We start from the raw sequence: 18772 nt of genomic DNA, 5'->3' as shown, positions 1-18772 counted from the left end.
AGGGAGCTCAAGTAACTTGCCTGTGGGCAGAGATAACAATCGGCAGACCTGGGATGTGAATTCAAGTTTCTAAATTAAAGTCGCTCTCTGGGCATGGGTAGAGTGAGGGATGGGTAGACTCACTGAACCAGGACAGACTTAAACTGTGCAGACGTCATCTGCAAGAAGATGTACACCTGCAACTGTGGACATTCCTAATTCTTTGAAGAGGAATTTGTCTTTGGAAAATGATCTAAAGTATTTTCTAATCAATTTTGGAAAAAAGATGTTTCGGGGGAATAAATCAAAAGGAAAATTATTATTTCTTGTTCTCTTGTGTGCTTTTGAAACTTATTCTGAAGATCACTTAAAATTTGGGAGGGATTCTATGTAGCGTCAGTATTATTAGGAAAATGTACTATTTCCTAAGGTGCTACTTGGAACAAAAACATTCACTTGGGGTCCTCTTATATATGTCTCTGTATTTATTTTCTGAACGTCTAATATGTTGGGATTCAATGATGAATAAGATAGTCTTCCCTCATGAAGCTGATGATCTGTCTTGGGAGAAGATATGTAAACGGTGGATTTTATTACATTAAGATAAGTGTTAAAATAAAACTCCTTCTAGTCGTAAAATTCTTTGGTTGTATAACATATACCATCAATGTGAATTTCTTTTTGGCACAAGGCAAGAAATAACTATAAAAGAATAAATAAGTTATTTACAAATAATTTTAAAACATTCATTGTGCCTGAGGGCTTTCAGAAAAGCTGGATGGGGAAGTGACATTTGGAATAAGACTCAAAGTAGCCTAATAAAGATGTATGCCAGAGGCAAGGAGACAGTCAATGAAGCAAGGACATGAAGAAGCACTGGTCTTCCTTGGGGCCTCTCTACATAGCATTGTGCCTCTATAAGAGCTGACTGTCCTATTTGAGTTGTATCTACTGTGGTAGAAAAAGCCCCTTCGAAGCTTTGTTATAAAGTAGGCACTGTTGGCTAACTTAAAGAATAAGTAAATGTAGCACAAACTACTAAATAAGCCAATTAAATTTACGTTGCTTGCACTAAAGCTTTGTGAGGGCAGATCAGGGCCCCGTAGCCTTAATTTCATGCTTCAGGCCGTTTTATTAAGTCCTCTCTAAGGATTAGGCCACAGATGTAAGGGAATTAGCACCCTCCTAGATTACGCATTCAGTATTTGCTCAAGATCAACTGCCTTTTAGTGTCACATTGCTGAGCATTTCCAGGCCCTTCTTGAAGTCACAAGGACAGGGCTAAAACAGAGCTGGACCACTCTTTGCCTCCTTTTTACCCTGTTAACCTTGGGCATCACCATGGCAGCGGACTGGCTCCTGGGCTGACCTCGCTGCAGTAGGCCCAGCAGGCTTTCTGCAGTGTGGTCCCTGCACCTGCTCCACACGCCCATTCCTGGCCCCGCTCAAACCAACTAGATGTAGATGAGGCCCAGGATGTACGATTTTAACAAGCACCCCAAGTGATTATGATTTTTTTCTCACATAAATGTTTTTACTTCAGTCATTGTTCGTGAAAAACCCACACCATCACCACCGAAAAAGTCACTGAAGAGTCTTTATTCCTCTGGTGTCCAATCTCCAGCTCACTTTTTGCCAGCACCAGCGTTGGCCTTTGCACTGCCCCCACTTTTCTTCATTCTTTCCTTGTGTTCCTTTTGCTGTTTTCTTGAGGTCTTCTTCTCATACAGGCTATGTCTTGCAAGTTTATGTTCAGGCTCATGTTTCTTTGAATAATCCAAGAAATTATAAATCATGCCGAAGCCAGTTGTCTTACCACCACCAGGATGGGCTCTGAATCCAAACGCAAAGATGGCATCTGGTGTGGCCTTGTATATTTTGGCTAGTTTCCCCCGAGGTTCTGTCTTAGGTGCTGTTGCCTTGCCAGGGTGAAGGACGTCAATGACCATTTGTTTGCACTGCAGTAGCCCGTTGGTCATGAACTTCCTGACCCAGATAGTTACTGTGTCATTCCTGATGGCGGCTGCTCTTCAAGCTGCCGGGGAGGAAAAGCTTGTGATTCTTATGTATCTTAAATCCAAGATCCATTAAGAGGGGCAAAAGAGATCCTTAGACTTCCCTTCTGTAGTTTCTGGTTTTCTGGGACTTGGCAGACTATTCGGCAGCCCCTCGCCTGCAGGCCGCCCCTCTTCTCAGCCCTCTCCTCACATAACAATTCTATGGCGTATTAGTAACTTTGTTTTCTAAATGACCAGATTGGTTGCAACAGGTTGAATGCAGTTCTCAGGCCTTTAGAACTGGGTGGGGGCGGCTCTAACCAGAACGGGTTAAATGATTGGTAAAAATGCCTTGCCTGCAGAGGAAGGGCACGGCTGAAATTCCTGGGGGTGTTGGGCAGGGGCATCTCTAATATTTGGGGAAGACAAGGCTGCCAGCTCTTGAGAGATGGTATTTTTGTTTGTTTATACCCTTTCTTTTTTTTTTTTTCATAAAATTGTACATTTATAGAAAAAACAAAATATATAAATGTGAGTTGGAAAATGAAAATCAACAGTTTAAATGTGCTCAGTAGGAAAGTGTTTAAATAAAATATGGCACAGCTCTCTTCTATTGAATTTGATGTAGTAGCCACTAAGGAAGATTAAAGCGAAGATACATACACATACAGGAAGTAAAAAAAGCAAGTATCAGAACATTATTACAGTATGATTCCATGTATGTTTAAATATATGCATGTGTATTACATGTACACATATGTGTGCAAGGTATGTAAATGCATAAAAATAGCAAGGGAAGGTTGCTCACTAAACTATTGACAATGAAGTGGAAATCTGAGGAATGTCTTTAAAAACAAACGGTATAATTTTTCTTAAAGCTATAATTTTTTATTAAGTGAAAGTTCTTATGGGAGACTGACTATCTTGAAAGCTACATTTATACCTTTGAGGGAAGGCTTAAGAAAGGAACCTAGTTGGGATGAAAATATTGAGTTGGCTAAAAAGTTTGCTTGGTTTTTTTCCATACGATGGCTCTAGTAGTGCTTAGTTGTCTTTGACTTCATTGTAAACAATTTTGTTAGATTGTTTTGTGACAGCTGTCATATCAGCATGAATTTTTTTAAATTTTATCAAAATAGTGAATTTTTGTGTAGTCATTTTAATATTGAAGATAGAACAAAATATGCAACATTTTTGGTATATTATGCTTTATTATTTCAAGAAAGGTAAAAACACAGCTGAAATGCAAAAAAATGATTTATGCAGTGTATAGAGAAGGTGCTGTGACTGATCAAATGTGTCAGACATGGTTCGAGAAGTATCATGCAGGAGATTCCTTGCTGAATGATGCTCCACAGTCAGGTAGACTAGTTGATGTGATAGTGATCAAATCAAGATGTTAACTGAGGACAATATTATACCACGTGGAAGATAGCCAGCATACTCAAAATATCCAAATCAATAAAGTTATTGCTGAAAATTTAAAAAATGTGTCTTTTATTTTACAATAGCTTGGTGTGTGTGTATTCACTCACTAATTCCATAAATACTTATTTGCCACACTGGCTTAGGCACTGGAAACAGTGGTATCCAAGACACTATCCCTACTTTGTTAAGTGTTCTTGGTGGAAAAAATGAATAAAAATGCAATTAAAATAAAAATTTGGGAGCTACCAGGATTGGACTACACAGGAGGTATTGGGGGTATGGGGACTGAAGCAATGTTTCTGGAAGACACGGCCTCTGCTGAGCACAGAAGGGTGTGCAAATTAGGAATTAAGGATGGGAAGCAAAGTCCTGGTTTAATGCGGGGATGGCTCAGAGTTGTAAGCAAGTTGGCTGAGCTGATTTCCCTCAACAGCATGGGGAACACCTGGGCTGGGCTTCCCTGGGAGGCCAGGGAAAATTGCTTTGACACCTGAGGGTCTCTCAGTGAGAGGCCAGGAAAGGTGAAAACAGTTCGGGATTTCATTACCTGTCAATCTCAGCCTGTCCTAAAGTGTAGAACACTAAGGCTGGTGGGCTGGTGGCTGGAGACCTATCCGTAGTTTACATTTTGCTACTGAACATCATTGAGAATGTGTTGATTTGGTTGCCAACACTTATTTTTTTAAAGATTTTATCTATTTGTTTTTAGAAAGAGGGGAAAGAGAGGGAGAGAAACATCAATGCGTGGTTGCCTCTCATGCATCCCTAACTGGGGACCTGGCGCACAACTCAGGCATGTGCCCTGACTGGGAATCAAACCAGCGACACTTGGTTCGCAGTCCAATGCTCAATCCACTGAGCCACAGCAGCCAGGGCTGGTTGCCAACATTTAAACATGGTGGAACTTTACATAAAAATATTTATTTCTAACCCTGGCTGGGTGGCTCAGTTACTTGGAGTGTTGTCCCATGCACCAAAAAGTTGCAGTTGGATCCCCAGTAGAAACCATGCCTAGGTTGCAGATTCGATCCCCTGTTGGAGCAGACGTGGGGTGCAGGAGGCAACTGATTGATGTTTCTCTCTCATATTGATGTTGCTCTCTCTCTTTCCCCTGCCTTTTTCTCCCTCTCTAAAATCAATAAAAATATATCCTTGGGTGAGGGTTAAATATATATATTATATATTATATATAAAATATATATAATTTCTAGCTTTTGTCTTTCCCTCCTCTGCTTTATTGAGAAATAATTGTCATGCATATAACATGTAAGTTTAAGGTTACAACATGTTGATTTGATGCACTTATATACTGAAAAATGATGTCCACCTAGTGTTAGCTAACACCTGCAGCACATCACATAATTACCATTACATTTCTATGGTAAGAACATTTTAAGATCTGCTCCATTAAAGAATTTCAAGTGTATAACACATCATGGTTAGCTATAATCACCATGCTGTGCATTAGATCCCCAGACTTAATTCATCTTCTGACTGGAAGTGTGTACCCTTTGACCAACATCACCCCATTTTGCCTACTCCCCAGCCCCTGGCGAACACCATTCACTCTGCAGTGTTCTTATGAGTTGCGCTCTTTTACATTTCACATATAAGTGACATCATACAGTATGTGTCTTTCCACTTTCACTTGGCATAATACCCTCCAGATCCATCCTTGTGGTTGCAAATGTCAGGATTTCCTCCTCCTTATGGCTGAATAATACCTATATGTATGTCACATCTTTATCCAGCCATCTGTTGACAGCCACTTGGGCTGTTGCACATGTTGGCTATTGTGACCAATGATGCAATGAACACGAGAGAGCAGATACCTCTTTGATATCATGTTTTCATTTCTTTTGGATATATACCTGGTGGAATTGCTGGATCATATCTTTAGTTTTATTTTTTTAGGTCTATTTTTATTTTTTAGGAACCTCCAATACTGTTTTTTATGGTGTCTGTATCAATTTACATTTTGACCAACAGTGCATAAGAATTCCCTTTTCTCACATTCTGGCCAACACGTTATCTCTTGTCTTTTTGATGATAGCCATTCAAACAGGTGCGAGGTGATACCTCATTGTGACTTTGATTTGCCTTTCTCTGTTGATGGTGATGTTGAGCACTTTTTAATGTAATTGTTGGCCATTTGGTTGTCTTCTTTGGAAAAATGTCTATTTAGTTTCCCTGCCTATTTTTAAAATCCGTTTGCTTTTTGTTATTGAGTTGTGTGAGTCCTTACTGCATTGGCTAGGACTTCCAGTGCAATTTTGAAGTGACAAGATGACATATCCTCTCCTTGTGCCTGATCTTAAGAGGAAAACATTCTGACTTTTATTATTAAGTATTATGTTAGCTGTGGGCTTATTTTCATAGTTGCTTTTTATCAGGCTGAGAATATTTTCTATTACTTGGCTGATAATTTTTATTAAGAATTAATTGCCTAATACAGGAAGCTAATGAACAACACAAACAAATGAGCAAAATAGAACCAGAGCCATGTAAACAAGGAACATGTAAATAAGACTTGATAGTGACCAGGGGGGCGGGGGTGGGGGAAAAGTGGGGAAAGAAGGGGAAGGGTCAAGTCAAGGAACTAGAATGAATGACCCATGGACATGGACAATGGGGTGGGGACTGAACATGGGTGGAGGCGGTGGGGTAGGGGTGAGCAATAGGGGAAGAAAATGGGACAGCTATAATAGAAGAACAATTTTAAAAAAAGAATTAATTTTTTTCCCAAATGTTTTCTCTGCATCTATTGAGAAGATGGTAAGACTTAATCAAATCTATATAACCCTTCTTATATATTGTTGAATTATAATTCCTAAAGTATAGTCTATGTCTTATTCTGTTCATTTTCTCAGCCTAAGATTGTGTAGACAAGGCATTTTATAAATGCTTGTTGAATTCAATTACATTGGATCCTTGCCTTAGCAACAGAAACTTAGAATTCTTACTTACTCAAGATAATGAAAATTAAACTTTCTTGATCATATCTTCACAGAACTTGCTAAAGTGGAATGACATGACATCTTGACCAACTCCCACACTTTGGACAAATATGATATTCCTTCTAGGGGGAAACCTGTCAATTTCTGTTTAATTTGAGTTTAGATTTCAAAGGTAAAATTCAGACCGTGCCCTGGACCTCCAAATGAATTCATGATGAATAGAGTCCCCAAGTCCCCCAGTTGTTCTTTGCCAGGATTGATGCAAGCCAAGCCAACATCGGATGATGACAGCTCTATCCCTTCCTTCTCAAGACACTTCGCCGAAAATGGACGGAAATACAAGAAAACTTGATTTCTTGGTCTTTTAGGATCTTCTCCAGGGACTCTGGTAGCTGGCTGGAGGTCCTTCAGCATTCCATAGTATATAAGCATTTTGGCTTTGGAATCATATTAATCTGGGTTTAAATCCCCAACTATGACTTTTGATAACTGGAAGATATTGGGCATATTATTTTTACCTTTTGAAACTTTGGTTCTATCATTTAGAAAATTAGGGTAATTTAAAAACATACCTAAAATGATTAAATGGTTTCCAAATAACTAAAATGCATTTAAAAGATCTCAAGAATATTTGTAAGAGTACAAAGATATCTAGCCACTCAACAAGGTATAATTATCAATATTTGGCATCCAATAAAAAAAATTTCAGGCAAGCAAAGAAATAGGAAAATAACATAATAAGGCAAAAAAAGGTCAGTATGAATATATCCATACATGACATAGACATAGAATTAGTAGAGAGAAACATTAAAACACTGACATCTAGTTGGGGAGATAGATGCATCAATCAACAATTATGATAGAGTGAAATAAGCATGGCAGAAAAATATATACATGGAGGACCATGAGCAAAATATAAAGAGGTGCCTGTGATCTCAGCCTGGAGTTGGGAACATGAGAACAAAACCTTTCAGCTGCATTTGGTTGTTGTGTATGAACAGCATTCAGAGTTTCAAAACCTTTAATATTACACTGGACTTCCCCAGGCATGCAGCGGTCAGGCCACGTTTTTTGTTGCTCTTGGTGATTCCAAACGTGAATCCAGAGTCACAATGCTGGGAATACACTGACGGGAGAATGGAGAGCGCCAAGTGGCGTAATGAGTTTGCACACGCTCTGTGACTTGAGTATGTCTCTGGCCTTTTGGTTTTCATTAGGTGTCAACCTTGTAAATGCACTTTAAGTCACCTCTTGGCTATTAACAGCAGAAGTCAAGCACTTTCTCAGGGAGGGGGATGACAGGGTCAGAATTCTATTAGTACAGAGTGAGATTCTCCTGAAATGTATTGAAATAAGACTTCACTGTGATTAGATTTTACAGTACTAGAAAATAATAGTAACCAAGCTATGTTAAAGTATCAAAGGAGTATTATTGATATTAACTCTTATAGCAAGCTATACTTCTTTCTTCCTTTAAAATAAACTGTGTATCTTGTAAAAGTAATGTGTTGGTTAAGAGAAAGTACAGAGAACACTACTGTGTTAGTTTTCTATTGCTACTGGAACAAATTAACACAGCTTAGTGGCTTTAAGCAACATAAATTTACTATCTTATGGGTCTGGAGGTCAGAAGTCTAAAATGAAGTTCACTGGCTAAAGTCAAGGTGTTGGCAGGCCTGGTCCCTTCTGGATGGTCTGAGGGCAAAATCTGTTTTCTTGCCTTTTTACACTTCTTGAGACAGCCACATTCCTTGGTTTGTCATTCTCTTCTGCCATCTTCGAAGGATATCACTCCAGTTTTGTTTCTTTCATCATATGGCCTTCTCTGACTCTGACCCTTCTGCCTCCCTCTTATAAGGACCATTGGGGTTATATTAGGCTGACTCAGATAATCCCAGATAATCTCCCTATTGCAAAATCTTTAATCACATTGGCAAAGTTCCTTTTGCCATATATGGTAGCTTTAAAAGATTCTGCAAATTAGGATATGGACATATTTGGGAGTCTACTACTCAGCCTACCATAACTATTATTTGTATTTTTGAGTCAACTTGTAATATTCTTTAAAAATTTATATAATTCAAATTATTCTGTTTAGTAACATTAGTAATTTTTTCTTGTTTCACTTAACCTTATATTATTTGTTCATCCCAATATATATTTTTTGAAATAATGCTTTTTGACAGCTGCATAATTCTTCCATAGGGACATCCCATAGTTTATTTAGCCATTACATTTTTTTTTTTAAATATATTTTATTGATTATGCTGTTACAGTAGTTCCAATTTTTTCCCCTTTACTCCCCTCCACCCAGTATCTCCCTCCCCCAGCATCCCCCCCCAAGTCCATACCCATGGTTCGTAAAAAATAACTATCCCTCCCTCTCAGATATAAAGACCCTTTGTAATCTTGTAAAGGACAATGGGCGAAGGTCTCAAGCTCCTCTAGCTGCTTCAAGCTGGACATGGTCGTCGTCCTACCTACCCTTGGGTCCAGAAATCCCTAATAAGAGTGGGGGTGTGGAGGGGAGGGTGGCCTTCCCACATGGGGAAGGATCATGCAGACTCCAGGTCAGTTGGCTGTCTCCGGACAACGGCGTGCTTGGTTTAGCAGGCTGGCATCCTTGTTGTGTTCTGGGGGCAACAGATTTGGCAAAAAGGGTTAAAAAGCATCATTCAATCCATAACTACTAGGTGGCAAAAGGCAGGGATTAATTTTTCAATGTTCCACATTACATTTTTAATTGTTAGGAATATTGGTTGTAAGTAATATAAATCCAACTCTAGTTGGCTAAGCAAAGAGAGGAAGGTATGAGCTCTGGTAATCTGAGGAAGCGTTGAACAACCAGGCTCTGTGGGACTTAGCAGGGTATCAGGAGCCATTGACACCAGGAATTCCAATAGGGCCAGGACACACCCTGTCTTCATGTCCCTTTTATGCTCTGTCATGGAAGCCTCCTTTCTCCCTACCTGTCACTGTTTCATCTTGTGGCTGGCTGACCACAAGATTCTATTTGACCTGGTCAACGCAAGCCCCTCTGACAAAAAGCAAAACCCCAGTTTCATCGGAGCCAGAATTTAATCTCCGGGAGTTCAGCTGCAGGTCCTGAGGATATGGGTCCTTGATACTTGGGATGGTCCACAGACTGACAGCGTCAGCGAGAGCTGGGAGCTTGTTAGACATGCAGAACCGAGGTCCTGTGCAGAACACAATGAATCAGAATCTGAACTGTGACAACATCCCAGGCGGTTTGCAGGCCATGGATGTTTGAGAAGTTCAATTTTAATAACCACCTTCTTTCTCTTCCTGCATTTTTGTGGATGTTGGTAATGCCTGCATTGACTGGTCAGCAATCAAGGGGACAGGGTGAGGATGGTCCAGAAAGATGAATGAAAACAGGCAGCTCCAGAGACATCGAAAACTACACTCACACCAACTGATGTTTATCTCTGCATGATACTTTCCTGTTAACAGCCTAGATCTTCAGCTCTATCACCCATAAGTTGTTTAATGCACCCCAGGAAAATATGGCCTTGATGGGTAAATCTGGGATCTCTCTGGGCTCTGTCCCTGCCTGCTTCCCCCAGAGATTCAGCTAATTTGTCCTTCCACATGTTCCTTGCCACAGTAACACAATGGACAGCCGAGGGCCAGGCTAGTAGGATGCAGTGTCGTTTTGTTGATTATCTGCACAAATCACCGGGGGGGACTTGCCCCTGGGATTGCTGGGATTTTTTTTCCTGTTAAGAAGCAAGCACAGGCATACCTTGTTTTATTGCGCTTCACTTTATTGCACTTTGCAGATGTTGCACTTTTTGGGTTTTTTTTTGTTTTTTTTTTTTTTTTGCTATTTGGTGTTTATAATTTTATTTTTAACTTTATATTTATTGTTGACACTATGACAGATGCGCCCCTTTCCCACTTCTTTGCTCACCTTCACCCAGCCCCTGCCCTTCCTTCCCTCTGCCCACCACACTGCTGTCTGTGTTTGTGGGCCATGCATATACGATCTTTGGCTGATCCCTTCACCTTCTTTCATCCAGCCCCTCCTCCCCTTCTCCTCTGACAGCTGTCGGTCTGTTCTATGTGTCTATGCCTGTTTCTATTTTGTCTGTCAGTTTATTTTGTTCGTTAGACTTCACATGAGATCATATGGTATTTGCCTTTTTCTGACTGGCTTATTCCACTTAGCCTAACAATCTCCAGGGCCATCCACGCTGTTGCAAAGGTTAAGATTTAAGACCCTCCACCAGCAAAAAGATTATGACTCACTTTATTGTGACACGTGCTTTCATTGTGCTGGTCTGGAGCCGAACCCACAATATCCCCAAGGTATGCCTGTAGTTTTCAAACTGTTGTTAGCCACAGAAATGTCCAACCTTGCATAACATTTAGAAGGAAAACTAAAGGAATTTGTGGAATAATTTTTTTTCTTTCTTTTTAAAGTCATTTTTTATTTTTCAATTATGGTTGACATACAATGTTATATTAGAGTCAGGTGTACAACATAGTGATTAGACATTTATATAGTTCACAAAGTAATCATCCCAGTAAGTCTAGAACCCACTGCCACAGTTATTATACACAGTTATTATAATATACGTCACTATATTCCCTATGCCATACCTTATATCCCTGTGTACTGTTTTTGTAACTGGAAATTTATACATCTTAATCCCTTCTCCTTTTTATTCACCGCCCCAAAATCCCTCTCATCTGGCAATGGTCAAAATGTTCTCTGTATCTATGAATCTTTTTCTGCTTTGTTTCTTTATTTTGTTCTTTAGGTTTGACATGTAAGTGAAATCATATGGTATTTGTCTTTGTCTGACTTACTTCACTTAGTATAATACCCTCTAGATTCATCCACGTGGTTGTATATGGCAAGAGTTCATTCTTTTTGATGGATGAATAATATTCCATTGTATATATATGTACCGCTTTGATCTTTGTCCCTCTTTTATACATTTAAGGATCTTTTTGTAATGGCTGTTGTTTCTCTGTTTCTTTTCTCCATATTTTAAAAGTTTCTGAAGTAATGCTGCTGTTCTTCCCTGGAATTTTAAATCTTAGGTTGCTTGTTATGATGAGTGGTCCACCATAATGCAGGTTATTAATCAGAAGTTAGTTAATTTTCAGAAATGCTCATCAGGTCTTTTTGTTCTTTATTGAACTATTAAAGTATATATAGAAAAATGCTTGAAGAATTTTCACAGAGGGAATAATAAATAATATACTTACTTGACCAGCACCTACATCAAGAAATAAAATGTTTCCAACACTGTCTTCCCCATCATTGTCATTAACCAAAGTTCCCAAACTCATTGCCATCCTGACCACTTTACCACAGAGAAATTTTGCCTGTTTTGATCTTTACACAAATGGCATCATATAGTGTGTGCTTTTTTGTGCTGGCTTCTTTCACTCTGCACCCGTGGTGTTAAGTGTAGCAAAGTTTGGGATAACATACAATGGTATGAAGATACTATAATGTATTTACCCATTCTCATGTTGATGTATGTTTAGGTTGGTTCCATTTTTTAGCTATTACAAATAATATTGCTTTGAACATTCTTAATACAAATTAATGTATATATTTCTGTTGGACAGAGAGAATGATATAGCAGTTTATTCTAAATGTGCACGTATTTTTTTTCTCATTCCCCTTCATAAGAGTGAGGCAGCTTGGGAAGGAAAAAGACCACCCTTAGTGTGTTACCTGTGCCTTACTTTGAGAAGTTGTCCTTGGCTGGTTTGGCTCAGTGGATTGAGCGTCGGCCTGCGAGCTAAGTGTCGCTGGTTCGATCTTCCAGTCAGGGTACATCAGAGAAGGAAAACTCTGACTCCAAAAAACCTCCGCTGCCTTGCAGCATACCTCTTCAGGGGAAAGGCTAAGGGAGTAAACCCCGACAGAAAATCCGGAGCCGGAGTCCCTAAGGCGGTTTGACGTTGTAGTCAACACCGGCAACTCCTGCGGCGCACCTGAAGCCAAGCTGTATTGACTCCGTCTTTCCCTTGGACCCTTCAGCTGCGAAGAGAGGGGGGATCTGCTGCATGGGCAACAGCAGACCCTCCATATCACCCTGCCCAGGCTCTGTAGCTTCAGCTTCACTGGAGAGGACACTCCAGCATCATCACAAGATGTCGATTCAACATGGGAGGAGACAGATACCGTGTCACTCCCGAGTCGGACTGCACAGCCATTCTCGGCGGTGCAGATAGACTCTTAAGAAGCTACACCATCATCTCTCGAGACGGACGGCTGCCGATACGATATATGTACCGCATCTTTTTTTTAAAGGTTTTATTTATTTATTTTTAGAGAGAGGGGAAGGGAGGGAGAAAGAGAGAAACATCAATGTGTGGTTGCCTCTCACACACCCCCAACTGGGGACCTGGCCCTCAACCCAGGCATGTGTCCTGACTGGGAGTCAAATCAGTGACACTTTGGTTCACAGGCCAGGGCTTAATCCACTGAGCCACATCAACCAGGGCTCATCTTTAAAAATATATACATATATTTATCAAAGGACATATAGGTTTCTTCCATAACTTGGCTATAGTAAATTATGATGCAGTGAATATAGGGGTGCATATGAGGTCTGTCTGGAAAAAGTCCAGGCATTGTTAATACAATGATAATGGTTTACATGACATTTATGTAACCTGGCGGTCAAGGAGAGTGCACTGGAATGCATATGCATGACAATGACCACTTCACTGTACTAGTCAGTGGGGGCAGTAGATGCCACTGAGTGAGTATGTCTGCTGAGTGGCTGTGGCATTCAAAATGACTGAGTAAGTAGAGCAAAGAATCTGCATCAAATTTTCCTCTGTGAAAACTATTTGGACAGTTTGGAAGGCTTCCGGGGACAATGCAAGGAGCGCAACACAAATAAAAGTGTGGCACGAACACTTCAAAGGTGGCCGAGAATCTGTTGAAAGTGACCCACGTTCTGGAAGGCCTGCAACAAGCAGAACGCCTGAGAATGTGGAACGTGTACAGGCTGCAATCACCAAAGACCGGCGACTGACAGTGTGAGAACTAGAAGCTGATCTGGGGATTACAGGTACTACTGTGTCCAAGATTTTGATGCAGGATCTTGGCATGAAACATGTCGTGGTGAAATTTATTCCGCAGCTTCTGCTACCAGAGCAGAAGGGACATTGTGCTGCAGTTGCTAATGACTTGATTCAAACTGCTACCAATGAATCATATTTCCTCAAGAAGGTCATAACCAGAGAGGGGTGGTGGGGTCTACAGTTATGGTCTGGAAATGAAGGCCTAGCCATCCCATTGGAAGTTGCCTGGTTCTCCATGCCCAAAGAAGGTGCTGCAAAATCTCAGCAAGATCAAGACCATGTTAACCATATTTTTTGATTGGGAAGGTGTTGTCCACCATGAGTACACCCCTCCAGGCTAAGCAATTAATAAGAAGCACTACCTCAACGTTCTTCATTGATTGAGAGATGCAATACCACAAAAACGGCCACAGTGATGGGCAACTGGTGAGTGGCAGCTTCATCACAACAAAGTGCCTGCTCATACGTCATGTCTTGTGCAGAGTTTTTTGGTGAAATTTCAAATCACTCAGGTGACTCAGCCCCCGTACAGCTCAGATTTGGTGGCCTGCAACTTCTGGCTTTTCCCAAAACTAAAATCACCTTTGAAAGGGGAGAGATTTCAGATTTTTGATCAGATTCAGGAAAATACAATGGGACAGCTGATGGCGATTGGAAGAACTGTGTGAGGTCCCAAGGTGCCTACTTTGAAGGGGACTGAGGTATCATAGTCTTATGTACAGTGTTTCTTGTATCTTGTATCTTCTTCAATAAATGTCTCTGTTTTTCATACTACATGACCGGATACCTCCTGGACAGACCTTTTATATCCTTTTGAATTAGTGTTTTTGTTTTCTTTGGGTAAATATCCAGAAATGGAATTGCTGGGTCATATGGTAGTTCTATTTTAAATTTTTTGAGTAACACCCATACCGTTTTTCACAGTGGCTGCACCAATCTGCATTCCCGCCAACAGTGCACTAGGGTTCCCTTTTCTGCACAGCCTCGCCAACATTTGTCGTTTTTTAATTTATTAATGATAGCCATAATGCAGCGGTGAGGTGATATCACATTATGGTTTTATTTGTATTTCCCTGATGATTAGTGATGTTGAGCATCTTTTCATTTGTCTTTTGGCAAATATGGCAATTTTGGGGAAATGTGTACAGAATGATTTTATAAATGGCACTAAAATTTAATTGGTAACATGATTATGGCTCAATAAAGGGCAATATGAACTTTGATATCAAACATACCTATACTGTCACAGCAAAAAAGGATACAAAAATCTGTGCCTGGGTCCAAAACTTAGAGAGGATATTAAGATCTAGTGGGTAAAATACTATTAGCTGCAAGTGACAGAAAAGTCACAACAACCAAATCATATAAGTTTTTAACTGAGTTGTATGAGTCCTTTTCATATTTTAGATTAAACCCTTATCAGATAGATGATTTGCAAATACTGTCTCCTGTTCAGTAGATTGCCTTTTTCTTTTGTTGATGGTTTCCTTTGCTGTACAGAAGCTTTTTAGTTTGATGTAGTCCTACTTGTTTAATTTCGTTGTTGTTGCCTTTGCTTTGGATATCAAATCCAAAATTATCACCAATACTAGTGTCAAGGAGCTTACTGCATATATTTTCTTCTTGGAGTTTTATGGCTTCAGGTCTTAACTTCAAGTCTTTAATGTGTTTTGAGTTGATTTCATGTATCATGTAAGCTAGTGGTCCAGTTTCACTCTTTTGTGTGTGGCTGTAAACACCATTATTTAAAGAGACTATCTTTTCCCCATTGTGTATTTTTGGTTCTTTCGTTGTAGATTAGTTGACTATATATGTGTGCATTTATTTCTGACTATCTTCTATTCCATTTGCTATGTGTCTTTTCATGGCAGTACCATATTGTTCTGATTACTGTAGCTCTGTGATATAGTTTGAAATCAGGAAACTTTGTTCTTTCTCAGTATTGCTCTGGATATTTGGGGTCTTTTGTAGTTCCACACAAATTTTAGGATTGTTTGTTCTATTTCTGTGGAAAATGTCATTGAAATTTTGATAGGGAGTGTATTTAATCTGTTTTAGGTAGTATGGACATTTTAGCAATATTAATTATTCTAATTCATGAACATAGAATATCTTTTCACTTGTTTGTATCGCTCAGTTCCTTTCATCAATGCCTTCTTGTTTTCAGTGTACAGGTCTTTTACTTCATTAGTTAAATTTATTCCCAGGTATTTTATTCTTTTTGATGCAACCATATATGGAATTGTTTTTTAAATTTCTTTTTTCTGATAGTGTGACATTACTATATAGAAATGCAACTGATTTTTTATATATTGATTTTATATCCCGTAACTACTGAATTTATATATTAGTTCTAACAGTTTTATGGTGGAGTCTTTTGGGTTATTTCTATATATGTCATCCACAAATAAAAACAGTTTTACTTATATCTTTCTTTCTAATTTGGATGCCTTTAATTTTTTTTTTCTTGCCTAATTGCTCTGGTTGGGACTTCCAGTACTATGTTGAATAAAAATGGTGAGAGTGGGTATCCTTCTTACTGTTATTGAAGGAGAGTCTTCCAGCTTTTCACCATTGAGTATGATGTTAGCTGTGGGTTTGTCATATATGGCCTTTATTATGTTGAGGTACTTTCCCTGTATACCCAATTTGTTGAGAGTTCTTATTATGAATAAATATAGAATTTTGTCAAATGATTCTTCTACATCTATTGAGATGATTGTACAATTTTTATATTTTGTTTCATTAATATGATGTATCATATTGATTGATTCATGTGTTGGACCAGCCATCCCTGCATCCCAGGAATAAACTCCACTTGTTTGTGGTGTCTAATTCTGTTCATGTGTTGTTGAATTTAGTTTGCTAATATTTTGTTGAGAGTTTTTCTATTTCTATTCATCAGAGATATTAGTCTATAGTTTTCCTGTGGTATCTTTGTCTGACTTTGATATCAGGATAATGCCGGCTTCATAAAATGAGTTTGAAGTGTTCCCTTCTCTTCCATTTTTCGGAAGAGTTTGAGAAGGATTGGTATTAATTCTTATTCAATTGTTGGGTAGAATTCACTAGTGAAGCCATCTGGTCCTGGGATTTTGTTTGTTGGGATGATTTTGATTATTGATTCAGTTTCCTTACTAGCAAACGGTCTGTTCGGATTTTCTATTTCTTCATGATTCAGCTTGGGAGGCTGTCTGTATGGGTGGGGTGGTCCGTCAAGGCTTTTCCCTCCAACTTTGTGGGTTTGGGCACTTTTGCCTCATCATTTTTCATTAGGTAGAAGGATTTTCTGGGCAAGACCAGGGCTGTGCTTGGTTTCAGGAAAAAAAAAAAAACTTGTGGGTCTTGAAGAAACAGGAGGCTCAAGAAGAAAAACACATCAAATCATTAAACTATTCCTTTAGTGATACTTCAAAATTGTCAAAACCACTCTGAAGTCTGTCTCGCTAACGCGAAGCATCCTTGGGGTTTCCAGACACTGAGTGGAGAAGGGATTTCTCTGTGAGATGGCTGAGGCTGTAGCCAGTACAATGATCCAGCAGAGCAATATTGCCCTTGGAGCTGAAGGGTTCGAGTCCTGTTTGTGCAGGTGCAGCACTCGTGGAAATCTGTCTGCTCAGCCGCTCTGCCACAAAGGTGGCTGACACAGCCGGGCGTGCCCTGGGCTGGCGGGCTGAGCCTCGGGGAGACTGCACCTCGCTGGAAGGTGGGGGGATCCGGGGAGGGAGCCTGTGGCCCCTTGTGGTGAAATGATGTGCCTACAATAACAAAGGAAAGAAATCAAGACAAAACAAAACAAAGCCACAGCCTAGGAGTTCCAACCAAGCTTAGAAGTGATGAAAGGGAACAGAAAATATAGCTGGAGTTCAAACTGTGGGCAGGGCTGTGACAGTTCATAAATCAGTGAGTCTGGAAAATGTTAAGTCTCACCAATAAAATTAGGAAGCAATACTGTCATTCAACTAGTGTTATTTTAAAAAATAGTAACTAGGAACACGTGTATGTCTCCTCTCTGCAGTAAAGCTCGCCTTCTCCAGAAGACAGTGTTGGGTATTTGGAAACTGGGATCTGCCACTGCTAGCTCTGCGGCCTTGGGTAGATTATTTAAGATCTCCAAGCCTCAGTTTTTCATCTGTAAATTGGATTTTATAGTAACTTCTCTTTAGGTGGTGGTTTTAAAATATTTGGCAGTAGCCTGGAGTAAGGAATATGACCTTATATCATGATGTAATATGCTGTATAAACACATACACCACACGTATAACCAAAATACAACTCTGATAAATATGTTTCATTACTGCAGTTGATGCATATTTTTATTCTTCTTTTCATTGTATTTTAAGAAATACTGGCTGTGATCCACAAAACTGATTTCGTAACTTAATGCTTCATAAAGTTAATGTTTTAAAAATACTATCGTAGGTTCATCTGCCCATTCAAATATATCCTATGCATAAAGAGCCTAGCTCACAGAAGGTAGTAGTACGAGCTCTGTTCCTTCTTCCTCCTTGGGCAGCCAAACTTAGCTACGATTTGTACTTTGTGTTTCTATGACAACTGTATGTGTAATGCTCATGTAGTTTTCATAATTCAGCCCACTAAACCCTTATTACTGTGGGTTTCTCCATATCAATGCCGATTTGAAATGGGCTGATGACAACAATCACCTTTGACTCGACACCAAGGAATTTTTATATGATCCTGGCTTGTGTTTAACCTGCAATCAACTAACCAGCCACCCAAGAAGTAAACATTTTTAAAGGATTGCTGCACATCAGTTGTCAATGTGGGAATACAGCCTTACATTTTCATAAAACATTGTACTTTCTCATGTATTTTCATGTATACCATTATTTCATTGGTCTCTCACAGTAACTGCTGAACAAGAAGCTATGACTCTCAGTTCGGATGTGATGAATCTGGGAGCCGAGGATTGCACATGTGCTCTTGACCCTGGCTGCAGACTGGAATCACCCAGGGAACTTAAAAGATAGAGCTAATGCCTGTGCTCCAGAGAGTGATTCAAACAGTTTGGACAGAGCCTGAGAGTCGGTATTTTCCCGAATGGCTTTAGGTTAGTCCAATACGCAGTTGGGGTTCGGAGGCACTGGGTAACACTGTGCTGAGATTAGGAAGCTGATATGGTAAATAAAACCAGGTTTCATAATGTTATGTGTGCTTTTTCCACTCCCTCATACCTCCCAAGTGCCATTAAATGCAACTGAGAGAATCTATGCAATTTGTTCGAATCATTGCATGTGTTCACCTGTTATAAAACCCAGGTTCCTAGAAAATATTCTCCATGAAGACTTCCAGCTCATTCTGATT

General features: G+C 39.6%; 1 protein-coding gene across 1 annotated transcript in view; it reads right to left on the bottom strand.

The window, feature by feature from the left end:
• Nucleotides 1-1604: 1604 nt before the first annotated feature.
• LOC150004069 (small ribosomal subunit protein eS24-like) overlaps nt 1605-18772 on the bottom strand; it is a 49759-nt gene continuing 32591 nt past the window's right edge. The window contains exon 4 of the mRNA XM_090284884.1: nt 1605-2002. Within this exon, the coding sequence (XP_090141010.1) occupies nt 1605-2002 (398 nt within the window). The remainder of the gene's footprint in view (nt 2003-18772) is intronic.

This window comes from Furipterus horrens, unplaced genomic scaffold (genome assembly GCF_987537825.1).
Source record: "Furipterus horrens unplaced genomic scaffold, mFurHor1.1.pri manual_scaffold_7, whole genome shotgun sequence".
Lineage (NCBI taxonomy): Eukaryota > Metazoa > Chordata > Mammalia > Chiroptera > Furipteridae > Furipterus > Furipterus horrens.
This window is presented reverse-complemented; position numbering and strand designations above follow the sequence as displayed.